This window comes from Gadus morhua, chromosome 6 (assembly GCF_902167405.1).
Source record: "Gadus morhua chromosome 6, gadMor3.0, whole genome shotgun sequence".
In the NCBI taxonomy this organism is placed as follows: Eukaryota; Metazoa; Chordata; class Actinopteri; order Gadiformes; family Gadidae; genus Gadus; species Gadus morhua.
In genome coordinates, this window is record NC_044053.1 from 2367725 (window position 1) to 2394516 (window position 26792).

General features: G+C 53.2%; 1 protein-coding gene across 5 annotated transcripts; it reads right to left on the bottom strand.

Annotated features, from left to right (window-relative positions):
- On the bottom strand, window positions 1–26607 carry LOC115545487 (sodium bicarbonate cotransporter 3). Of its 5 annotated transcripts, none has more exons than XM_030358727.1 (25): window positions 26396–26607; window positions 19302–19383; window positions 18343–18486; window positions 17967–18105; window positions 17022–17182; window positions 16301–16489; window positions 15232–15359; window positions 13147–13304; window positions 12429–12516; window positions 11299–11445; window positions 10936–11039; window positions 9366–9540; window positions 8613–8746; window positions 6443–6688; window positions 6170–6263; window positions 5865–6005; window positions 5073–5186; window positions 4254–4415; window positions 3477–3728; window positions 2712–2780; window positions 2302–2475; window positions 833–964; window positions 651–706; window positions 406–513; window positions 1–201 (listed from the first exon to the last, which is right to left on the bottom strand). In XM_030358727.1, the coding sequence occupies exons 1-25, from the start codon at window positions 26441–26443 to the stop codon at window positions 123–125; spliced, it is 3324 nt and encodes a 1107-aa protein (XP_030214587.1). In that variant the 5' UTR covers window positions 26444–26607; the 3' UTR covers window positions 1–122. The 5 variants fall into 5 exon arrangements, with proteins under 5 accessions (XP_030214587.1, XP_030214586.1, XP_030214585.1 ...); XM_030358726.1 differs by lacking the exon at window positions 26396–26607 and adding an exon at window positions 25903–26362 and having other exon boundaries at window positions 1–198; XM_030358725.1 differs by lacking the exon at window positions 26396–26607 and adding an exon at window positions 25903–26361.
- Window positions 26608–26792: the final 185 nt, after the last annotated feature.

Sequence of the window (26792 nt, forward strand, 5' to 3'; positions counted from 1 at the left end):
CTCCTCCTCCTCAGTCCCTCCTCCTCTTCCTCAGTCCCTCCTCCTCCTCCTCCCCACTCTCCCTCTCTCTGACAGTCGGAGGCCTCTCTGCGGTGGACGGCGAGGTGGTCCGTGGACCCCCGTCACATGGAGGTCTCGGAGCTCACCACCGGCTCCTCATCCTCCACGGTGACCCGGACGCTGGGCGGGACCTCCGGCCTGCTGGGAGACACACAAACACACGCACACACACCGTCACCGTGACAACCCCCAGCATCACAACCCACAGAGGGAGGGGAGAGAGCAGTGAGGAGAGCGAGGAGTGATGGCGGTGGTTGTCACGGTGACGGTGACCCGTCCCCGTGACGACGACCAGCATCACACTCAACAGAGGGAGGCGAGAGCTGCGGCGGTCGTCATGGTTACCGTGGGCTGGCCTTGGGGCCACGGCCGCCCTCGGCCCTGGAGGAGAGGGCCTTCCACAGGCTGGTCTTGGACATCTCGTTGGAGATGTTCACCACGGAGGGGTCGGCGCTGAGGGCACAGGGTCAAAGGTCACCGAGCTAGACGCGCTAGGTACAGGTGAAGACACGCTGTGTGCTGCTCTGCTGCCCCTGGTGGTCAGGACGCGTGTGTGTGTGTGTGTGCGTGTCTGTGTTTTATATACTCACCCTCCTTTAAGGGATTTGGTCAGGTCCTCAGAAGACTGCAGCAGCCTCTTCACCTCCTGCACACACACACACGCGCGCACGCATGCACACGCACACACACACACACACACACACACACACACGTAAGGTCACTGATCAGTGGCTCCAGACCTGCTCCTCTCTCCTCCTCTGGCTCCTCCTACCTCCTTCTCCCTCTTCTTCTTGTCGTCCTCCCTCTTCTTGCGGCTCTCGGGGATGAGGTCGTCCAGCCAGCTCAGCTCTCTCTTAGTGAAGCAGAAGTCCAGAAGCTTCCGGATGAACACCAGCGCCAAGACCTAGACGAGACCAGCCAGACCCCAGACTCAGACCAGGACCTAGAGAAGACCACCCAGACCCCAGACTCAGACCAGGACCTACAGGAGACCCCCCAGACCCCAGACTCAGACCAGGTCCTAGAGAAGACCACCCAGACCCCAGACTCAGACCAGGACCTACAGGAGACCACCCAGACCCCAGACTCCTACCATGGTAGACCTACAGTAATAGACCTACCATCATAAACCTACCATGATAGACCTAAATGAATGGCCCTACCATCGTAGACCTACAATAATAGATCTACATTAATGGCCCTACCATCATAGACCCACCATCATAGACCTACAGTAATAGACCTAGCATCATAGACCCACCATCATAGACCTACAGTAATAGACCTAGCATCATAGACCTACAATAATAGACCAACATGAATGGCCCTACCATCATAGACCTACCATCATGGACACACAGTAATAGACCTACCATCATAGACCTACCATCATAGACCTGCAATAATAGACCTACATTAATGGCCCTACCATCATAGACCTACCATCATAGACCTACAGTAATAGACCTAGCATCATAGACCTACAATAATAGACCTACATTAATGGCCCTACCATCATAGACCTACCATCATAGACCTACCATCATAGACCTACCATCATAGACCTACAATAATAGACCTACCATCATAACCCTACCATCATAGACCTACCATCATAGACCTACAATAATAGACCTACCATCATAGACCTACCATCATAGACCTACCATCATAGACCTACATTAATGGACCTACCATCATAGACCTACATTAAAGGCCCTACCATCATAGACCTACATTAATGGCCCTACCATCATAGACCTACATTAATGGCCCTACCATCATAGACCTACATTAATGTCCCTACCATCATAGACCTACATTAATGGCCCTACCATCATAGACCTACATTAATGGACCTACCATCATAGACCTACATTAATGGCCCTACCATCATAGACCTACATTAATGTCCCTACCATCATAGACCTACATTAATGGCTCTACCATCATAGACCTACATTAATGGACCTACCATCATAGACCTACATTAATGGCCCTACCATCATAGACCTACATTAATGGACCTACCATCATAGACCTACATTAATGGACCTACCATCATAGACCTACATTAATGGACCTACCATCATAGACCTACATTAATGGCCCTACCATCATAGACCTACATTAATGGACCTACCATCATAGACCTACATTAATGGCCCTACCATCATAGACCTACATTAATGGACCTACCATCATAGACCTACCATCATAGACCTACAGTAATAGACCTACCATCATGGGGAAGACCACGGCGGCGGCGGAGGCCTTGGTGATCCACAGCAGCGTGAGGCAGGTGAGCTGCACCAGGGTGAACAGGTGCACCTTCCACAGTGGCACGTAGCGCAGGTAGATGAGGTCGGGCTGGTGCTTAGCGGGCATCCCGAACAGCTTGATACGGTCGAACAGCTGACGCACACACGGACGCACACACACACACACGCACGCAGACACACACAGACACACACGCAGACACACACAATGCATATTTACTCTTTGCAAACAGACATTTTCAGTAAATGGCACATGAGGCAATAAGGTCAATAAACTACAACTAAAAACAGGTCCACCGAGCCGGGTCCACCCTGAAGGGTCTCCCAGCCTGGTGGGCCCCGGGGGGGGGGGGGGGGGGGGGGGGGACTCACCTGGATGCCCTTCAGAGAGGAGACCCCCATGTACAGGAAGACCCCGTAGAGCACCGGCATGGGGATGAACTGAGGGACACACAGAGTCGGGTCAGCTCTGAGCACCACATTCTGCAGCATCGTTTATATTGATCCGTGCTCCTCCTTCAGACCGTCGTCCAATCAGCACCGATCCCCTCAGTAGCTCCGCCTTATTATGGATCATCTAACCCTCACCTTGAAGACGGAGCAGCCCATTACGGATCATCTAACCCTCCCCTTGAAGATGGACCTTAAATGGAACATCTAACCCTCAACTTATATGGATCATCTAACCCTCACCTTATATGGATCATCTAACCCTCCACGTGAAGAAGGACCTTATTATGGATCATCTAACCCTCACCTTGAAGATGGAGCAGCCCATTATGGATCATCTAACCCTCACCTTATATGGATCATCTAACCCTCCCCTTGAAGAAGGACCTTATTATGGATCATCTAACCCTCCCCTTACATGGATCATCTAACCCTCACCTTGAAGACGGAGCAGCCCATTATGGATCATCTAACCCTCACCTTGAAGACGGAGCAGCCCATTATGGATCATCTAACCCTCACCTTGAAGACGGAGCAGCCCATTATGGATCATCTAACCCTCACCTAGAAGAAGGACCTTATTATGGATCATCTAACCCTAACCATGAAGACGGAGCAGCCCATTATGGATCATCTAACCCTCACCTTGAAGAGGGAGCAGCCCATTATGGATCATCTAACCCTCACCTTGAGCACGGGGGTCATGAAGACGGAGCAGCCCATGAGCAGGAAGATGAGCAGGCCGGTGACGCGCTGCTCCCTGATGCCCAGGAAGCGCGGCTGCTCCCCGGGGGCGGAGCACTCCGACTCCAGCTTCAGGCTGTTGACGTGGGAGATGGAGAGCACCGTGGCCGCCACGAACCAGGGCAGGCCCATGATGGAGCACACACCCAGCATCACCGCCACCACCAGCAGGTCCAGGTGGTAGCCACAGCCCTTCTGTAGGGGGGGGGGGGGAAGGAGAGGTCACCAGGTGGTAGCCACAGCCCTTCTGTAGGGGGGGGGAAGGAGAGGTCACCAGGTGGTAGCCACAGCCCTTCTGTAGGGGGGGGGAAGGAGAGGTCACCAGGTGGTAGCCACAGCCCTTCTGTAGGGGGGGGAAGGAGAGGTCACCAGGTGATAGCCACAGCCCTTCTGTAAGGGGAGAGAGAGGACACCAGGTGATAGACACTGCCCTTCTGTAGGGGGGGGGGGGGGGGGGGAGAGGAAGGCCAGGTGATAGACACGGCCCTTCTGTAGGGGGGGAGAGAGGTCACCAGGTGATAGACACAGCCCTCTGTCGTAGCGACAGCAGAGAGGTCACCAGGTGATAGACACGGCCCTCTGTCGTAGCGACAGCAGAGAGGTCACCAGGTGATAGACACGGCCCTCTGTCGTAGCGACAGCAGAGGGGTCACCAGGTGATAGACACAGCCCTCTGTCGTAGCGACAGCAGAGGGGTCACCAGGTGAGGGGGTGTCTGACCTTGAGCTTGTTCTCCTTGCGGTTGATGATGACGGCGGTGATCTGCTGGTCCATGAAGATGAGGATGGTGCAGAGCAGCGCGGGGACGGCGGCCGCCAGCACCGTCCACCAGGGGTTGGGGCCAAGGGGGGAGATCAGCCAGCCCCGGGTCTTAGAGGTGGGCTGGGGGGGCACGAGGAGGGGGGGTGACGGGGCTGGTCTGGGAGGTCACTCCCTCTCTGCCTACTCCCCCACTTAATCTGCCTTCTCTCCCTCTCTCCCTCCCTCTCTCCCCCTCTCCCCCTCTCCCCCTCTCCCCCTCTCTGCCTACTCCCCCACTTAATCTGCCTGCCATCTCCCTCTCCCTCTCCCTCTCTCCCTCTCTCTCTCTCTCTCCCTCTCTCCCTCCCTCTCCCTCCCTCTCCCTCTCCCTCCCTCTCCCTCCCTCTCCCTCTCCCTCTCTCTCCCCCTCTCTCTCTCTCTCTCTCTCTCTCTCTCTCTCTCTCCCTCCCCCTCTCCCTCTCCCTCTCTCTCTCTCTCTCTCTCTCTCTCTCTCTCTCTCTCTCTCTCTCTCTCTCTCTCTCTCTCTCTCTCTCTCATATCACTTTGTAAAGGTGTCATTTATTAGCCTTTATTGGATGAATAACTAATCATTAACCAAACAGTAATTTTATTTCGACATTATTGATAAGGCCTTTACATCATACATCTCTGTGGACCCTCCCACTTGTGCACACACACACACACACACACACACACACACACACACACACAAACGCACACGCACACACGCACACACGCCCACACGCCCACACGCCCACACACACACACACGGGTTACCTCGAAGCGCTCGGGGACGTTGAGTTTGGGGGAGGGGATCCCCACCAGGTAGTCCAGCAGCACCATGATCAGGATGGTGAGGAACACGGCGAAGTCACTAATGCTGGAGCGCACCTGGACACACAGACGCACACACTGAGCCAACGTTGGACCAAACACTGAACCAACGCAGGACCAAACACTGAACCAACGCAGGACCAAACACTGAACCAACGCTGGACCAAACACTGAACCAACGCAGGACCAAACACTGAACCAACGCTGGACCAAACACTGAACCAACGCAGGACCAAACACTGAACCAACGCAGGACCAAAGACTCAACCAACGCTGGACCAAACACTGAACCAACGCAGGACCAAAGACTCAACCAACGCATGACCGAACAGACAAACCAAGGCATGACCAAACACTGAAACAACACTCAACCAAACACTGAACCCACGCTCGACCAAACACACAAAACCAGCGTCAAACATTCAACATCCTTCACTAAATGCCAGTCCAGTTTGCCAGATACCATTGGCCAAAATACCAATTTTATAAGAATTTCCAGAAGGAAACAGCATAGTGCAGCATATTTTGTTAATAACAAAACAAATCATCCATTGCTCTGATGTTCAAACTATATTTTCAGTTCTATTCAAATTCTAAAGAAGCATGAGCTTTAAGGGTAATGGCTTATGGTTGGGGCTCTGGTTGGGGTCTAATCAGGGTCTGTTCTGGGTCTGACTGGCGTCTGGTCTGGGTCTGGCGGGGGGGGGGGGGGGGGGGGGGTCTGGCCTGGCGTACCTTGGTGGGGAAGTAGCGACTGGTCTTGAACTGCTTGAGGAACGCGGAGAGGAAGAAGGTGGTGAAGAAGAGGATGATGGACCAGAAGAGGACGTCAGGGACGTAGCGGCAGGAGAACCTCCCCCCCTGCCTCAAACACTCCTTGAGGGAGAAAGGGAGAATTGTTGCATGGGATTGAGTGGCATTATTCTGAGCCTTAGTGTTAGCCTTAGGGTTAGCCTTAGCATTGTCCTGTTCCCCAGCAGAAGCCTCCAGCCATGTGGCCGTTAGCATTAGCTTTGTGTCGCCCAGCAGGGGGGTGGTACCTGCTGGTCCAGGTGGCCCAGGGAGAGGACCTCGCTGCTGTTCCACCCCCGGGAGGCCGGCTGGGAGGAGTTGGCCGCAGCGGAACACCGGCACCTGGGCAGAGAGGGAGCGGTCAGCCTCCACTGGGAACCGTTATCCTGAAGGACTGGCGGACACTGGGAGTTAACCAGTGCAACTAGTCTAGTACTGCTGGTGGGGGGCGTGTCCATTGGGGGGGGCCGGGTTGGCACACGCCCCCTCAGAATGTGATTGGCCAAGGCGTGAGCGCTTACGTGTCGTCGGTGGCGTTGCCCAGGGCGGCGTGTGTGTTGACCGGGTACAGTTCCCCCAGGTGCCCCAGCTTCTCCAGCGCCTCGTAGATGAAGATGATGCAGATGAGCGCCGCGAAGGCCTCCTCGGTGAAGCGCGTGATGTAGCGCACCAGCGAGCTGGCGTCCGTGGCGACGAGCAGCAGGCAGAGCAGCGCGGTCCACAGCCCGATGCTGGTCCGCAGCGAGAGGTAGCACAGCTCGTAGTCACTGGAGGGGGAGAGATGGTGAGTATACGCCACTAGGGGGCGCACCGTGGAGGGGGAGGCAGAGACGGTGAGTAAACGCCACTAGGGGGATGTACCGTGTGTGGCTAGCAAGGCGGTATAACCACTTGTATACACATTGTGATATTGGGTTAAAGTTTTGCTTTATCCATACATATTACTTGCTTCCAAAAAGGGAAACATTAAAAACAACAGATTAGAGCGGAGGTGTCGGGCACCAAGTAAAGGCTTTCACGTACTTGTGCCCTTCTTAGCTCTTTCCAAATATTTTTCTGAACGTATCGTGTGAACAGTAGCCCTGATCTAGTACAGTAGCCCAAATGTGAAAGGGACCGCTAACAAACTCTGGCTGACCAAGTGATGACACAAGGACTGTCATACCAGAAAGGGCTGTCATACCAGTGCTTTTCATTAGGGGGCAGTATTTCACACCTACGAATTCCACCACCACCACCACCGGTGCCACGGTTACATTTAATGAGCATTATGTGCGTTGTAGTTACGTGATTTGTACCAACAACTGGGTCACGTGTCACTTAAACCACAAATAAAAGCTCTCGCCAAGCAAAGAAACCCAAAGGAATGCTGACACCAGAGACCTGAATGCAAGCCGCAAATAATTACGTTTCATCCAAACCATGAGTGCGACAACAATGGTACGTTGATGATAATCCTCAGACAAAGAGCGGCTGCCTCTGGGAGGCACGACCTGACGTGGTCAAAAGGTAAGGTTTAGCTAGCAGAATAGCTGAACTGGAAAATAACGCTCATCAAAAACCAGCTAGCAGAAAGCAGGTTAGCATTACCGGTCGGAGATAAATAGCTAACCTATTGTCTTGTAAAACTGAGGTAGCCTCACAGAGTAGCGTGCATCGCTAACCACACCATCCAGCTCACAGATGGTTTATCAAATAAAACCAAACAAGAGAAACTGAGGTTTACCTTTAAGGACTCTTTGGTCATGTATCAGGTTTCTGCATTCACCATGGATAAACCAAGGCACCATTACTGCCAGGATTACGGGTTATATTCCCTGTGTAGCCCTGTATGTTGAGCTAGGCACTAACACTGTAGTGTTAGGGGTTATATTCCCTGTGTAGCCCTGTATGTTGAGCTAAGCACTAACACTGTAGTGTTAGGGGTTATATTCCCTGTGTAACCCTGTATGTGGAGCTAGGCACTAACACTGTAGTGTTAGGGGTTATATTCCCTGTGTAGCCCAAAGGCTCAAGCCAGGCCCCTAACTCTGCTAGGGTGAGGGACTGGGATGTGACCAGTGCATAAAATACATGAGTCACAAGTCACAGTTCACGTTCCTGGCTCCTGCTTTTTGTTTCTACTAAATGTCCACCGTGACAATTTTACAACTTTATAGCATTTCTTTGTGAAGGTATTAATTCTGGATGTCTGAGGAGCAAGCATGGGAAGGGTTTCCTGCTCAAGGACGCCTCCACGCAGGCACAAACAGCATGTAGCAGAATGTTTTAATGCTATTAAACCCACCGCAGAGTACATTCTGCAGCGCTGTGTGCCAGGACACCGGTGTTGGCTTTGGGATTAGCATTACGTTTCCTTTCTTTCACGCAACAGTCCAACCATGGCTCCTCCCCTCCCCGGGGCAAGGGGGTGTGTGAGCCGACCTCACCCCGGGACCACCGGTTTGTCAACCCCAGAGAGGGCGGTTTGTGATTGGCTCTTCGTCGAAGAAGGGTGACCCGATGGAAACACGGGTGTTGCATCCTCGATCGACGAACAACCTCGAGAACGACGAGAGGAAGGACAACGATGGAACCGGACTAGATCTGAATCTTGTCGCCCTGCCTCCGTTGTAAACATCCTATCCCCCCACCAGATGTTAACAACCTGCCACTCGGTACAAAGCCCCCCCCCCCCCGCAGACCACCCACCAGCAGAACTTGAAGAGGATCTTCTCAAAGACCAGGACGGGCCCGGTGCTGCCCAGGATGGTGAGGGGCTGCCCGGCGAACAGCGAGTAGGCCACGCCCGTCAGCGACGCCCCGAACAGAGACTCAATCGCACTCTGGGGGGAGAGAGGGAGGGAGGGAGGGAGGGAGGGAGGGAGGGAGGGAGGGAGGGAGAGAGAGCGCGTTACTCAAACAAGCTATTAAGAGTTCTCTTGACCAAAGCAGCAGACACTGAAGGCACTGCGCTATCTTTGGTGACCTCACATGTCGCACATCTTCCAGGGAGCTCTAACTATTCAATCAGTCCGCTTCTGTCCACCGTGGCCGTGATGTGTGCTTAGATCCTTGGCGTTAATAAGGAGGAAGCTTTTGAGGGCATCTCATTCTACTGGGCCGATAGGAGCAGCCATAAGGTCTGAACTAGAGTTGTTCCAATACCGACGCCAGTATCGTAAATGCCTCCAGAGGGTATCGGCGAGTACGCCAAAGTCTATGCCCCGATCTGATACCATCACAGAACCCTTCAATCATAACAAGAGCTATGAGTGGTCACAATACTAGATGCTGTATTGGTATATACTCTAGATCAGGATCGGACCATCTCTAGTCTGAAGCAGCACCCTTCAGTGATACCCTGCGCCACGGGGACAGAAGCGGCGTGTCGCTGTGTGTCGCGGCGCGCCTGTCGCTGTGTGTCGCGTCGCTGCGTGTCGTTGTGTGCCGCGGCGTGCTCACGATGTTCCCGTGCGTGGCCTCGCCCAGCAGCCCCCCGAAGGTGATGACGGGGGACATGCAGGCGCAGTAGAGGAAGAGGACCGAGGCCAGGCACTGCAGGCTGAGCGCGTCGCGCAGGTCGCTGACCAGGAAGGGGGCCTTACGCCACACGTCCGCCACCAGACCGCCAAACAACCTGGGGACAGACAGACGGGGGGGCAGGCAGACAGGCAGAGAGACACACAGACAGACGGGGGGGCAGACAGACAGGCAGAGACACACAGACAGGCAGAGAGACACACAGACAGACGGGGAGGCAACAGAGAGACGGGGAGGCAGACAGACAGAAGGGGAGGCAGACAGAGAGACGGGGAGGCAGAGAGACAGACGGGGAGGCAGAGAGACAGACGGGGAGGCAGACAGAGAGACGGGGAGGTAATTAGAACGACAGAATCAACGGCTGCTCGACCGATATTGTCGCAAACCGAAACAAAGAATTTAGCATCTGATGCTTGCTGGATGACACAGGAGACAGTGTAATCCGTACTAAGAGTTCAGTGCCGATGAGGCGGATGATTCATTAGCTCCAGAGGCCGCTCCAGAGGCCCCTAACGGCTTCTTATCTAGGAAGCATCAAAATGACCGTCCACATTCACTGTCTGGATCTGGTTAGCTGAGCACCAGCCCGGTCTGGACTCGTTCATTTTCAAATGTGGGAGTGGCCGAATGTTGTTCAAAACCCTCAGCCAGTCACGACTCCCTCCTCCCCTCCTCCCTCTCCTCCTCCTCCCTCTCCTCCTCCTCCCTCTCCTCTCCTCCTCCCTCTCCTCCCCCCTCTCCTCCTCCCTCTCCTCTCTCCTCCTCCCTCTCCTCATCCCTCTCCTCCTCCCTCTCCTCCTCCCTCTCCTCTCTCCTCCCTCTCCTCCTCCCTCTCCTCTCTCCTCCCTCTCCTCCTCCCTCTCCTCTCTCCTCCCTCTCCTCCTCCCTCCCCTCCCCTCCTCCCTCTCCTCTCTCCTCCCTCTCCTCTCTCCTCCCTCTCCTCCTCCCTCTCCTCTCCTCCTCCCTCTCCTCCTCCCTCTCCTCTCCTCCTCCCTCTCCTCCTCCCTCTCCTCTCTCCTCCCTCTCCTCCTCCCTCTCCTCCTCCCTCTCCTCTCTCCTCCCTCTCCTCTCCCCTCCCTCTCCTCCTCCCTCTCCTCCTCCCTCTCCTCTCTCCTCCCTCTCCTCCTCCCTCTCCTCCTCCCTCTCCTCTCTCCTCCCTCTCCTCCTCCCTCTCCTCTCCTCCTCCCTCTCCTTCTCCCTCTCCTCCAGAACAGCCGTCGTGCAGCGTAACCTTTAACGTTGTTATTCCTTCTATTTCAGATTATAATAATTTTCCAATCAGTGCCAAGGATACAGATGTACAGCTTATATCACCTGTGATTGGTCACCTGGGGATATGTTTAACCTGTATCAACGGCTTCAGTGTGGGTGTGCAGTAGACGTGTGTGTGTGTGTGTGTGTGCTGTTGTGTGTGCTGTAGGGGGGAAGGGGGATGTGTGTGTGTGTGTGTGTGTGCATGCGTGCGTGAGTGCGTGCGTGTACGCCTACACACCTCCCAGTCCTCTGTAGCTCGGGCCCGGTCTGATGCTCCGCCTCCTTGATGATGTCAGAGTAGTGGGAGGAGCCATTGGGCAGGGCGGGCATCTTCCTTTTCTCCTGCGGAACCATTAAAAGAAAAATCATTAACACCTGTGTGTGTGCCTACAGTTGCGTATGTGTGTGTGTGCGTGTGCATGTTTGCTTACGCTTGTGATTGTAATTGTGTGTCCGTGTATGTGTGTGCGTGTCAGTGTGTGTCTGTGCTTACTATCCTGTGTGTGTGTGTGTTTGTCTGCTTACGCTTGTGTGTGTGTGTGTGTGTGTGTGTGTGTGTGTGTGTGTGTGTGTGTGTGTGTGTGTGTGTGTGTGTGTGGACCTGGGAGGGGATGGTCTTGGGGGGCTGGATGCGGATGCTGGGGTCCCACTCCCCGGGGGGCAGCACCGTCACCTGGTCCAGGAACTCATCGACCCCCGACAGCAGGTCAGAGCGGTCCTTAGCCCGGTAGGCCACGTCATGGAAGATCTGGAGAGACAGAGAGAGAGAGAGAGAGAGAGGGGGAGGGAGGGAGGGAGAGGGAGAGAGAGAGAGAGAGAGAGGGGGGTAGGGAGAGAGAGAGAGAGAGAGGGGGAGGGAGGGAGGGGGAGGGATGGAGGGAGGGGGAGAGAGAGAGAGAGAGAGAGAGAGAGAGAGAGAGAGAGAGAGAGAGAGAGAGAGAGAGAGAGAGGGGGGGAGGGAGGGAGGGGGAGAGAGAGAGAGAGAGAGAGAGAGAGAGAGAGAGAGGGGGGTAGGGAGAGAGTGGGGGAGGGAGGGAGGGGGAGAGAGAGAGCGAGAGAGAGAGGGGGGAGGGAGAGACAGAGAGGGGGGGGGAGAGGGGGAGAGAGAGAGAGGGGGGAGGGAGAGAGATAGAGATAGAGAGAGAGAGAGAGAGAGAGAGAGAGAGAGAGAGAGAGAGAGAGAGAGAGAGAGAGAGAGAGAGAGAGAGAGAGAGAGAGAGAGAGAGAGAGAGAGCGCTCTTTAGTTATTGCTACTAGTAAGTTATACTTTCCTTGTTATTAATCTCAATGTTTTCTGTGCCAAAGAAGCCGCTGCAGTGAGAGAGAGAAGCGGGAGAAAGAGAGGACCACAGACAGACAGACAGACAGACAGACAGACAGACAGACAGACAGACAGACAGACAGACAGACAGACAGACAGACAGACAGACGATATACAGCATTGATTACTTTACACAATTATATGAAAAAAAGGCTAATGAACTTGCATAATGTTTATTTTACAGAAATATGTACCTCTCAGATAGAATCTCAGGTGTGAACTAAAGTATCATTTTATTTTATCTTATCTAAAGTATAACCGCAGTGCAATATGTGTTGACTATATTTATTAAATGTCTTCTTATGGTTGCCAGTAGTCTGTGATTCTACTGCGTCTGACTGATCTATCTCCATGGTGACGGAGCAGGTGGGGGTCTGTGGAGGCCCCCACGGTGAGGGGAGGAGCCACACCTCGTCTGTCATCAGCGTGGCGATGGAGCGCCCGATCTCGTGGTACTGCGGGCCCTTCCCGAACGGCCCCAGGAGCAGGAAGAGGAACCTGGACAACAGGGAGACCCCAGGTCAGCCTCCGCCCGCACCCCGTAACCTGGTCGGCCGGTGGGTGAGACTTTGTGGGGAACTGTGTGTGTCTCTATGTTGGTGTGTTAGACTTTGTGGGGACCTGTGAGTGTGTCTCTATGTTGGTGTGTTAGACTTTGTGGGGACCTGTGTGTGTGTCTCTATGTTGGTGTGTTAGACTTTGTGGGGACCTGTGTGTGTGTCTCTATGTTGGTGTGTTAGACTTTGTGGGGACCCGTGTGTGTGTCTCTATGTTGGTATGTGAGACTTTGTGGGGACCTGTGTGTGTGTCTCTATGTTGGTGTGCTAGACTTTGTGTGGACCTTTGTGTGTGTCTCTATGTTGGTATGTGAGACTTTGTGGGGACCTGTGTGTGTGTCTCTATGTTGGTGTGCTAGACTTTGTGGGGACCGGTATCTGTGTCTCTATGTTGGTGTGTCAGACTTTGTGGGGACCTGTGTCTGTGTTTCTATGTTGGTGTGTTAGACTTCGGGGGCGTGTGTGTCCGTGTGTTAGACTTGGGGGGTGTGTGTGTCTGTGTTAGTCGTACAGGGGTGTGTGTCTGTGTGTTAGCCTTCGGGGGGTTGTTGTGCGTGCGCTTGTCTCAGACCTGGTGGGGACCGGGACCTCTGTGAGGCCGGTCAGCAGGACGGCCGGGGACAGCCTGATGAAGGCTATGATTGGTCGGTCCAGGAAGTCCACCTCCCCGACCAGGACGTTGGAGGCCTCTGCCCCGGGGGGGATCTTCTTCATGAAGTTCATATCGACCTGGACACACACACACACACACACACACACACACACACACACACACACACACACACACACACACACACACACACACACACACACACACACACACACACACACACACACGCACACACACACAGGTTCAACCACGGTCACAACAGGGACTCCTGCTTTGATCTATTTCCCTAAACTAATTTTCCAAAGCTGAGTGACTCCTGATAGAGCCTCACAGCCTCAGTCCTGCCCTACTCATAGCTACTGAGGCCATTTCTAATGCAAAGGAAAAATAATGGTTTCTTTCTAATCTCCAAAATATCATCCAACATGTAAAAAAAAAAAAAAAACACAAAGCACAAATGACAAAGCACTGAGCCCCCACCGCGAGCCGTTGGAATCTGACGCACATTCAGGCCCAACGCACGGAGGCCACAGGACAGGATTCATGCTGGATGTTCACAGACAACAGACACAACAGCACCCCCTCCTCCTCCGTCAGTAGGAGGCCCATGATGAGGCCATCTCATACCAGTGGTCATCACAACAACACCGACAACAACAACAACGACAGCAACACTAGACTCCACACACTTCAGTTGATCGGAGACACACAGCCAGAGACACGGCAACACTGTCACAACACGGGGGACACCGATTGGTCCACATCCAGTAATGGACTTACGATAGGCCTCCGCCCCAGGGAACCACAACTACAGTTACAGTCCTGCCGGAGACACAGAGCAGCCGCGGGTCAACCAGGGCAGAAGACAGCACAGAGGGAAGGACGCTGAGGCCCTGAGAGGGCTTCAACCTGACTACCCTCAGGTCCTCCCCACATCGAAGAGCGTTGTCCACACCGATGCCCACGTCCGCAGTGGGACTCGAGAAAAGTTGGTTTTCATTACTATTATCTTAAAGTCGCAATGTGTAAGATTGAAACCTCTCCTTTAAATAAAGACTAGCAGTTCGGTCCTCTTACGGTCTGTGCAACTGAGTGACAACAACTAGTGAGCTTGGATGGCTGGGTGGGAGGGGTTACTGGTAAGTAGGAGGGGTTAAGGGTGAGTGGGAGGGGTTCAGGGTGAGTGGGAGGGGTAACAGGGTTAGTGGGAGGGGTTTAGGGTGAGTGGGAGGGGTTCAGGGTGAGTGGGAGGGGTTCAGGGTGAGTGGGAGGGGTTCAGGGTGAGTGGGAGGGGTAACAGGGTTAGTGGGAGGGGTTTAGGGTGAGTGGGAGGGGTTTAGGGTGAGTGGGAGGGGTTCAGGGTGAGTGGGAGGGGTTCAGGGTGAGTGGGAGGGGTTCAGGGTGAGTGGGAGGGGTAACAGGGTGATTGGGGGGGATTAAGGGTGAGTGGGAGGGGTTATGAGTGAGTGGGAGGGGTTTAATTGCGTCGATACCACGACTATTTAATCTAAGAGAGAGGCACGGGCTGATCAGCATGTACTTCTGTAGACTATATCTGAACATGGTTCCTACAGCTTAATGAAAGTTAAATGTAAGACTTTTTAAGACTTTTTTAATGCCACTTGAAAGGAAATTTAAGACCAAAGACACAATAAACACTAGTGGAAAAATGTATTTGAACATATTTCCACTATCAGTAGGCTTTTTGGACGGAAACAAAAATGACCTCTTGCCGACCTGAACGACGTGCATCTGAGTCACGGCCGCAAAACAAATGTTTTGTTGGTTCCGCTCTCGTGATTGGGCAACACTACTGCTATTAATATAAAAAATGTTAACTATTATTTTTTAGATTTGAGATTAATTACAATCATAAAATCCTACTTACCATGTGTAAACATTTTTAAGACTTTTGAAAGATGGATTTAAGACTTTTTAATGCTATTTAAGGCCTTATTTTTCGATTTATGAATGTAAGACTTTTTAAGTCTTTTTAAGGATCCGCGGGAACCCTGCTGAAGAAGGGGGAGGAGGGGGGGCTGATACCTTGCTGAAGTCCACAGTGCTGTTCTCTCTGCTCCCTCCTCCTCCTCCTGGGGTGCCGCGGCCCTCCAGGACCTTGCTTTGGTCCAGGTTCCCGGGGGCCGACTGGGGCGACGCCAGCAGACCTGTTCCTAAAGGAGGAGGGAGGAGGAGAACGGGAGGAGGATGGGGGAGGGCGACACAGGGGGAGGAGGACACAGGGGGGGAGAACGGGGGGAGGACAGAGTCGGGATGGGGGGAGGCATGGGAGGAGGATGGGGGAGGGCGACACAGGGGGAGGAGGACACAGGAGGGGAGAACGGGGGGAGGACAGAGTCGGGATGGGGGGAGGCATGGGAGGAGGATGGGGAGGAAAAGGGAGGAGGCAAGAGAAGAGAGGAGGGTTGAGGAGGAGGATTGAGGAGCAGGGAGGAGGAGGGCCGGGGGTCGCTGGGGTTCGAGGTGCGGACTGGAAGGAGGAGTTTATTAATGAGGGTTTATTGAATGCTATCACACCCCGCGGGGTCGCACAGCTTCCTGTACACTCACAGGAAACAGGAAGCAGGAAGCAAACACACCGATTCAGCTCAGTTTCCCCTAAAACACTGAGATGTGTGTGTGTGTGTGTGTGTGTGTGTGTGTGTGTGTGTGTGTGTGTGTGTGTGTGTGTGTTCATTCGATGTTATCACAGGGTCACACAACTCTCCTGCAGAACAGAGCTGGGACAAACACCAAACCCGACATCAATCCCAACCCCCCCCCCCCCCCCCCTCTCTCTCTCTCTCTCTCTCTCTCTCTCTCTCTCGCTCTCTCTCTCTCTCTCTCTCTCTCTCTCTCTCTCTCTCTCTCTCTCTCTCTCTCCCTCCCTCCCCCTCTCTCTCCCTCTCCCTCTCTCTCCCCCTCTCTCTCTCTCTCCCTCCCCCTCTCCCTCTCCCTCTCCCTCTCCCTCTCTCTCTCTCTCTCTCTCTCTCTCTCTCTCTCTCTCTCTCTCTCTCTCTCTCTCTCCTTCCCTCCCTCTCTCCTTCCCTCCCTCTCCTTCCCTCCCTCCTTCCCTCCCTCTCTCTCTCTCTCTTTCCCTCCCTCTCTCTCTCACCGTTGCGCTCCAGCAGGTGGGGGTCTGACTGCCTCTTGCCGATGTCGGCGAAGGAGCGCACGAGGGGAATGCGGTTGCTCAGCTTCTTCTCGTTCTGGTGGTGGTGGCGCTTCAACATGGCCTCCTTCACCTTGTCCTCCACCCCCGCCTCCAGCTGCCCCGACGCAAGCATGCTGTCAATCACCATGTCTGTAGAGGCACACACACACACACACACACACACACACACACACACACACACACACACACACACACACACACACACACACACACACACACACACACACACACACACACACACAGGTCAGCCGCCATGTCTGTGAGGTCACGTCAGCCGCCATAACTGTAAGGTCACACAGAAGTCAGCCACCATGGCTGTAAGGTCGAGGTCATGTCAGCCACCATGTCTGTCAGGTCACACACAAGTCAGCCGCCATGGCTGTGAGGTCACGTCACGTCAGCCACCATTTCTGTAAGGTCGAGGTCACGTCAGCTGCCATGGCTGTAAGGTCGAGGTCACGTCAGCTGCCATGGCTGTAAGGTCGAGGTCACGTCAGCCACCATGACTGTAAGGTCGAGGTCACGTCAGCCACCATGTGTGTTAGGTCCGAAGGCGGAGGCCCAAGAGTCCGAGTTAAGACTGGAGGACAGGTTGGCCCTCAGAACACTGGGTTCAGGTCCAGTCCAGCTCCACAGTGCTAACGACGCGCTGCCCACGGACCTGCGATCTCCTCCAGCGTGCCGGCCCTCATGTCCAGCAGCACGGTGCCGTTGGTGATGCAGGAGCGCAGCTCGAACAGGCTGTGCAGCGACAGCGTCGCCACGTGGGGCTTACTCCAGCGCTCGCCCCCGTCCTCAACGTCCTCCTCGAACTTCAGCCACCTGCAGCCAGCAACCAATCAGCGAACAATCAATAAACAAACAAACAGTCAATCAATAAACAAACAGTCAACCAATCAACGAACAGTGAACCAATTAAGGAACAGTCAATCAATAAACTAACAGTTAATCAATAAACTAACAATCAATCAATAAACAAACAATCAATAAATAAACAAACAGTCAACCAATAAACGAACAGTCAACCAACCAATAAACGAACAGTCAACCAATAAACAAACAGTCAACCAGTAAACAAACAGTCAACCAGTAAACAAACAGTCAATCAATAAACGAACAGTCAACCAACCAATAAAAGAACAGTCAACCAATACACGAATTGTCAATCAATCAACGAACAGTTAATCAATCAACAAACAGTCAATCAACAAACGAACAGTCAATCAATCAACGAACAGTCAATCAATAAACGAACAGTCAATCAATACATCTGATGTCACCCATCAGCTGACACCCCAACACTCCAACAACCAACCAATAAATGAACAATCAATCAATAACCGAACAATCAATCAATACAAGAAACAGTCAATCAATACACCTGATGTCACCCATCAGCTGACACCCCAACACTACAACAACCAATGCAGTTAAGAACAGTGCTTAGCATGGTGCAGCGTCTTATCCTAGTTATCTCTGTTCTATACGGGGAACGGGTTCGCCTAGTGATCGTCAGTGCTTGGTTCCATCCTTACTGTACTGACAGAGATACATTCATTGTTTCTCTTCTTGGACTTCTTGTGAGTCAGGGCGGCCTGGTGCTCACCTGGCGGTCTCCTTCCACTCCTGGCCCTGGCCGTCCCTGAAGGCCAGCTCGTCCAGCTCGGTGAACAGGTCGTGGGGGACGTGCTCCTCGTCATCGTCATCCATCCCCAGGATGAACTGCACCCTCTGGGACGGCGTGTCTGAGGGCAGGGCCGGAGGTCAGGGTCAGAGGTTAGAGGTCAGTGTCGGAGGTCAGCGTTAGGATGCACTGCAGGCCACTGAACCACATGGTCCTCTAGATGTACTCCGTCATTGGGGGTCTATTCCTATTGTAGTTGGGGGTCTAGATGGGGACCTGGTTGGGGGTCTAGGTGGGGTTCTAGATGGGTACCTGGTTGGGGGTCTGGGTGGGGGTCTAGGTGGGGGTCTGGTCCTACCGTTGCTCGGTGACTCCCGGCCGTCCTCGTGGTCGGAGCTGCGCTCTCGTCTCTTCCTGTGATGCTTGTTGCCGCGGTGACGGTGTCTCCTCCTGCTCTGCCGACCCATGGGCACGTGCACGCCCACATAGACGGCCCTGTGACCTGAGGAGTCAGTACCACTGAGTCAGTACTGAGTCAGTACCATTGGGTTAGTACTGAGTAGGGTTAGTACTGAGTCAGTACCACTTGGTCAGCACTGAGTCAGTCCCGCTGGGTTAGTACTGAGTCAGTACCGCTGGGTCAGCACTGAGTCAGTCCCGCTGGGTCAGCACTGAGTCAGTACCACTAGGTTAGTTAGGTGAGTGGATCTCACACTAAGCACCAATCCTTCTCTGAAGAGCAGGAGGAGTCGTAGAGACTCAGGGGGAGGTCCAGGCTGACCTGAGGGCGTCTCACACTCAAGATCAACGGCACGCACGTGTGGGTGTGAGTGAATGTGAGTGAGTGACTGAGTGGCTGACTGACTGACTGACTGACTCACTCACTCCCTGACTGACTAACTGACTGACTGAAGAACTGACTGACTGACTGAAGGACTGACTGAAGGACTGACTGACTGAAGAACTGACTGACTGACTGAAGGACTGACTGAAGGACTGACTGACTGAAGAACTGACTGAAGGACTGACTGACTGAAGGACTGACTGACTGAAGGACTGACTGACTGACTGACTGAAGGACTGACTGACTGAAGGACTGACTGACTGACTGACTGAAGGGCTGACTGACTGAAGGACTGACTGATTGACTGACTGACTGACTGACTGACTGAAGGACTGACTGATTGACTGAAGGACTGACTTACTGAAGGACTGACTGACTGAAGGACTGACTGACTGACTGACGGACTGACTGACTGACTGACTGACTGACTGACTGACTGACTGAAGGACTGACTGACTGACTGATTGACTTACTCTCCAGCTCCTCCTTCTCGAAGTTGGTGTGAAGCGTGGAGCTGGTCTTCCCCAGGTCCACCAGCGCCTCCTCATCATTCCCCTGCACACACACACACACACACACACACACACACACACACACACACACACACACACACACACACACACACACACACACACACACACACACACACACACACACACACACACACACACACACACACACAGGAAAAAACCGAACAATTAACTGTGAGTACGTAAGGCTTCGGGTTGGGGCATTAAAGTCCACAACAGATACCCCGACAGAGACACACACAGAACGACATCGACCCCACCTGAGCCCGACCGGTCAGTCACCCTGTTGGGATCGAACACGCTGCCTCAACAAACATAGAAGCCCCACCCGAACCAAACACACCCGCCCTAACACAGGAAGCGGTAGGAGCACACAGGAAGTGACAGGAACGGCTGGTTGTTTACCAAACGTTCACACAATACTGGCTGATCAAGGGAAACTTGAACAGCCTGAAAGCGAGACAGTTTGAACAGCGCCACACATTTGACTAATAGGCCAGGACAGAGGTTAGCGTGTTAGACTCCCAGATGAAAGGTCCTATCCCCTACCTGCTCCTTAATGACCTGTCTCTGTACTGTCTAACCCCTACCTGCTCCTTAATGACCTGTCTCTGTACTGTCTAACCCCTACCTGCTCCTTAATGACCTGTCTCTGTACTGTCTAACCCCTACCTGCTCCTTAATGACCTATCGCTGTACTGTCTAACCCCTACCTGCTCCTTAATGACCTGTCTCTGTACTGTCTAACCCCTACCCGCTCCTTAATGACCTGTCTCTGTACTGTCTAACCCCTACCTGCTCCTTAATGACCTGTCTCTGTACTGTCTAACCCCTACCCACTCCTTAATGACCTGTCTCTGTACTGTCTAACCCCTACCTGCTCCTTAATGACCTGTCTCTGTACTGTCTAACCCCTACCTGCTCCTTAACGACCTGTCTCTGTACTGTCTAACCCCTACCTGCTCCTTAATGACCTGTCTCTGTACTGTCTAACCCCTACCCACTCCTTAATGACCTGTCTCTGTACTGTCTAACCCCTACCCACTCCTTATTGGTCTCTGTAATGTCTAACCCTACCTGCTCTAATTCCCTCACTCTGGATAAAAGCGTCTAAATTGTCTATATGTAACTGGGATATTATGGGATGGACTGGGAGTCCCATCTGGCCCGGCCCTGAGCTAGGAGCCAAGGCGCTACCCAGAAGGCACTCTGTTGTGGCGTGATGCGGGAGCGTTGTCGAGGAGACGTGGGGACACATCCTGCCCGGGGAGAGAGATGAGGAGGAGGAGAGGTCCCTCACGGCATCACAGGCTGGAGGTGGTGGTGCAGACTGGGCTCCATGGACCAGAGCTCACAGCTCCACGGTGATGACACATGAAGGTCCAGGTGGGGGGGGGATGCTGACGGGGAAACGACAGCTAGTAGAATCTATCAGCTGGGAGTCGTTACACGTCCTCTATCTCACTTCCCCTTTTACCATTTCATCGGAATCCCGGCCATTTGAATAGTAAAATAGGCATTCATTCATTCAACCATTCACCCATTCATTCATTCATTCATTCATTCATTCATTCATTCATTCATCCATTCATTCCGTAGCCTCCACAGTTCTGTTCCAGAGTGAGAGCTCTCTGACTGTTGGGGAAACAATCCGAAAGTCACTGAAGGCTTTCCATACGCTGTAGATGGTGCATAGTAGGTAGGGGTTAGATAGTACCGAGACAGTCATTAAGGAGCAGGTAGGGGTTAGACAGTACAGAGACAGGTCATTAAGGAGCAGGTAGGGGTTAGACAGTACAGAGACAGGTCATTAAGGAGCAGGTAGGGGTTAGACAGTACAGAGACAGGTCATTAAGGAGCAGGTAGGGGTTTGACAGTACAGAGACAGGTCATTAAGGAGCAGGTAGGGGTTAGACAGTACAGAGACAGGTCATTAAGGAGCAAGTAGGGGTTAGACAGTACAGAGACAGCTCATTGAGGAGCAGGTAGGGGTTAGACAGTACAGAGACAGGTCATTAAGGAGCAGGTAGGGGTTAGACAGTTCACAGACAGGTCATTAAGGAGCAGGTAGGGGTTAGACAGTACAGAGACAGGTCATTAAGGAGCAGGTAGGGGTTAGACAGTTCACAGACAGATCATTAAGGAGGAGGTAGGATGTATGTCTGAATGTGTGAAAGGGTTTATAGATAGACAGACACACAGACAGATCAGGTCAGTGAGAGAGAGAGATCATGACAGAAAGACAGCTAGATTATGACAGACAGGCAGACAGACAGATAGACAGGAAGTCTGAGAGGGAGAACATGACACAGTCTCCTTCCTGTTGCGACCATAGAGGGAGCAACAGCTAACAACCAAATGATTTACATAGAGGCTGCCCAGTATATTTACTCTGAGACGCTGCTTATTTAAATACCAACAGCAGGTCAGCAGACAGTTAAGATTCATCCGGACAAATGTTTACTACGACCAGCAGCTAAAGAGCCGTTTCATGTTGATCTTAAAGCGTGCGCTTTGCTCATAAATAAGAGAGAGTGGGACAACTCACTTTGTCCCACGGTCCAAACATCCTGACATCTTGCCAAAGTCCCCACAAGAGATGGCTGTAGAAAAGGCCAAAGACGGCCACCATTAGTGAGGTATCACTAAACTAACCATGTTTGACATTAAGCTTGTCGGGCTAGCGCTAAAGCAGTTATGTCGTTAAAGAGATCCTGTCCAGCAGTGAACCGGCTTCTGTGTGGGTTCAGCTCATTAAAGGAATCCATCTCCTGCTCGTTCACACTGCTGCTGCTGCAGAGAGAGCTCAGCGGCTATCTCCGTAGTCTGAAAACTGTATCCTCCCTCCGCAACACAGAGCTCTGTCAGAACCACTCCAAACATAGAGTTCACCGTCACAAACCACGACAAACCATTCGATCCGCCTGTGTGTAATTAATGCAAGTTCAAAGTTTGAACAGGGTCAGGAGCCGCGGGGCTGTGGTGCCCAGGGGAGGGGATTCTATTGGAATGCGGCCGGTGTGTGAAGTCAGACAGATTAGCTTCTCTGTGTTCCTGCGCTCACCTAGCCCATAGCCGGCCGCTAAGCTAGCAGAGATTTACATACCGTTGAAGTAGCATAATAGCAACGGCGTTGGGTGGCCTCCTACACGCACACACCTAGCAGACGGGCGTCACAGCCTTCCCTCAGACAGCATCACAGCCCATTCAGCCCAGGTTTACCCAGGCTAGCGCGCTAATCACGTTAACATTTCTAGAAGGCATTCCCAGGCTCACAGTAACTGCCGGCAGCAGGCTAGCTACTGATGGCGCTATGCTAGCTACTGAGGTTTAGTACTGGCGCTATGCTAGCTACTGAGGTTTAGTGCTGGCGGCGCTATGCCAGCTACTGAGGTTTAGTGCTGGCGCTATGCTATCTACTGAGGTTTAGTGCTGGCACTATGCTAGCTACTGAGGTTTAGTGCTGGCGCTATGCTAGCTACTGAGGTTTATTGCTGGCGGCGCTATGCTAGCTACTGAGGTTTATTGCTGGCGCTATGCTAGCTACTGAGGTTTAGTGCTGGCGCTATGCCACTAAAAATGAGAATCAAAGTAAATGACTTTGGTGAAAGTCAGTTCAGTCATCTCATGATGACTCAATTACATCACAGACAGACAGACGGACGGACGGACGGACAGACGGACAGACGGACAGACGGACAGACACACAGACAGACACACAGACAGACACACAGACAGACAGTGCAGAGACCACCAGGTCCTCCCTGAAGATAGTCTGGCATCACCAACGGCCCAACAACGGTGGACTCCTGCCTGGCTTTGGGTTCCATGTCAGGGTCCAGGATTCGGAGGACAAGCAGGAGGAGGTGCCCGGCCTTAACCCCGCTGATCTAGTCATTGTCCTCTGGAGATTGGGGTCTGTTTGGGGCAGACCGGCAATATGACTCAGAGGAGCCGGAGATCACTGGAAAGCTGGGTTCTCCTCTATGGTTCACACCTCACACCCTAGGAGTCGCCCTGTTACAGCGACCATCTGGATGTGTCACAGAGCAGAGCGGAGCATGAAAGAGGACTTGTTTCAGATCCAGTTACGGTCATGAAGGAGTCCCATAACACGTACGAATCCTGAATCGATTCACAAGACTGACACTCAAACACCAGTGAGTCTTGTTGTATCTTTTGAGTTGTGGTTCGGACCTTGGTAAGTAGATAGACTAATGTGAATTAAGCAGGTCTTTACACACACTCAAACATTTGAGTGTGCGTTTGATCCACAGTTTTCCTTCGGAGTAAGAGGTTTGAAATATCTAAAAGATTAAAAAGGCTTTGTTTGAGTTAACAGAATGAGGCCGCTTTCTGTTTCCAGGGTTCAGAGACAACATATGGGCTGAAATATATATATTTATTGTGTAAAACCATTTTGAACTATTGAAACAAAGTAAAACGTTGTCGATTAGAAACCGGAAACCAACAAACAAAAAAGGCTGCTTAACTAACAACTGAATGTAAACTCAGAATCGCGGTCTTTTCACGGTGCGCCGGGGAACAATCCCGCACAGTAAAATGAGCAATACGTATTCATTACCATGCCAACAAAGTGATCGTTAACACTTCTCCATGTATACCGCTCATCAACACAGTGTTTTCGGAGCCCATTTTCTGTCCTCAGACACACTAATAACTGAATGAATACCTAATGCATCTTTAACACACGTTAGTGAAACGTTTCCGCTGGCTTCCCAGGGCCCACCTCGTCCCCCTGCTGGGACCCGCCCCGGCCCGCGAGCCGCAGGTTGAGACCCGCTGCGTGGTAAGACGGCTATGAGTAGCTCGGCAGCCCGTCCCCGGGGCCCGTCTCGTGAGCGGCGGACTCCGCTGCTCTTAGAAGTGATCCATGAATCATCTGCTTTCAGACGGTCGCAGAGTGGGGGCCGGGGGTGGGGGCCGGGGGGGGGGGTGAGCACACATGACTCACCGCTCCCTGCCGCGCTACCACTACCCCTCAGAGGACATGGCAACACACCCCCCGGTCCGGACCCGGGCCCCGTATAGGCCACCACCCTGACCCGGACCACGTGAGGACCACCAGCCCTCGGCCCTGATCCGGGACCAAGCTAAGCACACCCCGGAGCCGCTGAGTGTCTGACGGACCGCCGGCCCTGGTGCCCCTGGTGCCATGGACCGGAGGCCCCAGAGGGGGGCGCCCTGCCTGGGCCCTCTTTATCCCCAGGTGTGAGGCAGAGTGGAGCCCATCACACGGGGCCTCACAGCAGGATCCAGTCACACTGTCTGTCTGTCTGTCTGTCTGTCTGTCTGTCTGCCTGCCTGCCTGCCTGCCTGCCTGCCTGTCTGCCTGTCTGCCTGTCTGCCTGCGTGTGTGATGGAGGTCCTCTTTCCACACAGGCCAATCTGAAAGAATAACAACTAATCATAACCAATCACGTGCAGCGCAGAGGAGGGGCCAAAGTGAGGGGGGAGGGCCAATCACAGCAGCCTCATGAACGGGGGGGGGGGGGGGGCCTACGGTGTGATGTGCTAAGTCAGACCATGAGTCTAGACCAGAGCTTCCTAGAGATCTGGTCCAGGTCTGTACAGAACTAGAAACCAACAGGCCGTCAGAGTCTTAGCTGGATCCTGTTAGAGCTCTACCCGACCACCATGGCGACCGGCCCCTACCACAGACCACCAGACCCCGTCAGCTGTCATCCAATCAGAACCAGACCCGGTCAGCTGTCATCCCATCAGAACCAGACCCGGTCAACTTTCATCCAATCAGAACCAGACCCGGCCAACTGTCCTCCAATCGGAGCCAGACCCGACCAAACCACAGGCCAGGAGGTTGTGGGGTCAACGCTGCTGTCAGAAGACGAGCGTCCTGTGTTGACGCTAACTCTTCGGCTCAGACGGGCATCACAACAGACTGGTTGGGAAAGGGGTTGGTAAAGTTCCGGAAAGTTATTTTGACCAAATGACCAGGATTTGACCAAATGACCCCCTCGAAGGGGTTCCCCCACCTGTTTATAAATAGACCAGAATGGTTCTGAATAGAGAAGTGGGCAGATGTGACATCCTGTCTGATATCAGCCTTACACAAAACTAACCCCGTCCATGTCAAATGTTCCCATGACGATTTCCACAACTTGGTCAACATCATCTCAGCACTATCGCCTTATTACACTTTAATTAACATTTTTGATCAATAGGATGTCGTTTTAAAACTAAGAAAGTATAAGAAACAGTTCCTGATAATGCAACATTCAGTTGTAAACCGCACACACACACACACGCACACGCACACGCGCACACACACACACACACACACACACACACACACACACACACACACACACACACACACACACACACACACAAATACGCAGATGAGTCAAAGCGAGCAGACAGCTACTTTGACCAATTTGACTGATTTGATTTGGGGATGTAACGAGGCAGGTCGTTACAAGTTAATCCCAACGTGCTTCAAACCTCATTATCACGACAGAAATGCCCAACAGGTCGGCATCATCTCTAAAAGGAAAGGACTCACCCATCTACACAAAACGATCCCACGAGTCAACTTTGGAGACAAAGATCCCCGTCCTCCACCGTACCCCACCGGGTCCACCCAACCGGGACTGGGAGAGACCCGGGGCTGTGGTCCCGGGTCCCGTGGCCGGGGGAGACCATGTACCTGGGCTGTGGTCCCGGGTCCCTGGGCTGGCGAACCGGCCCGGGACGAGGAGCACATGTCGCCCATTGTGTCCCACACCCCCATCCCCATCCTGTGATCAGAGATGAGACCGGAGACGCACTTCCTGGCAGACGCGTGGTTACTCAACAACAAAAGGAGCGACCCGACTCGTCTGGGGATCAGAAAGAGGAGGACTAGGGCTCGGATCCCCGCCGGGACTGACGCCCGGCACCACCTGGAACACCTCGCTCCCAAACGCGCCCTCCAAGCGGACCATAACAGCCCACCTCTGGTCTTTCTGGACAGTTTTACTGTGGAAGTTGGCGGTGAGGGCCAGGAAAGCACTTACAGATGTGAGGAGGAGAGGGCGCATCTGCTCGCAGGCCTCCTCCGCCATGTCCGGGCTGGTGTCCGGGCTGGTTTCCGAGCTGACCCCGGGACGCCTCTCTCTGGAGTCGGTATCCTGAAGGAGCGTGAAACCGCTCGACGTGTCAGCTCTCCGGTCCGCTCCTACCTCCTCATGAAGCCCCGCTCTGAGTGGAATCGCGGCGCTCTGCCACACAGAGGCGTCTGTTGTCTCTCCACCAATAGAGGCGGCGGGTAGAGCAGATGGGCGGGGTCTTGTTTCCTCTCCACTAATAGCGGCGGCGTTAGAGTGGGTGGGCGGGACTAGCAGCTCTGTCACTCACCTCATGGTTCGGTGTGTAAAATCAACAGTCGGAAATATATACAGTAACGTAACCACA

Excerpts from the sequence above, each read along its gene's own strand:
- LOC115545487 (XM_030358725.1), bottom strand. The coding sequence starts at position 26,136 with ATGGGGATGGGGGTGTGGGACACAATGGGCGACATGTGCTCCTCGTCC. Across the intron at positions 4,416-5,072 it reads ACGTCCCCGAGCGCTTCGAG|CCCACCTCTAAGACCCGGGG; the intron begins GTAACCCGTGTG and ends GTGCCCCCCCAG. Across the intron at positions 2,476-2,711 it reads CCTCTCTGAAGGGCATCCAG|CTGTTCGACCGTATCAAGCT; the intron begins GTGAGTCCCCCC and ends TGTGTGCGTCAG.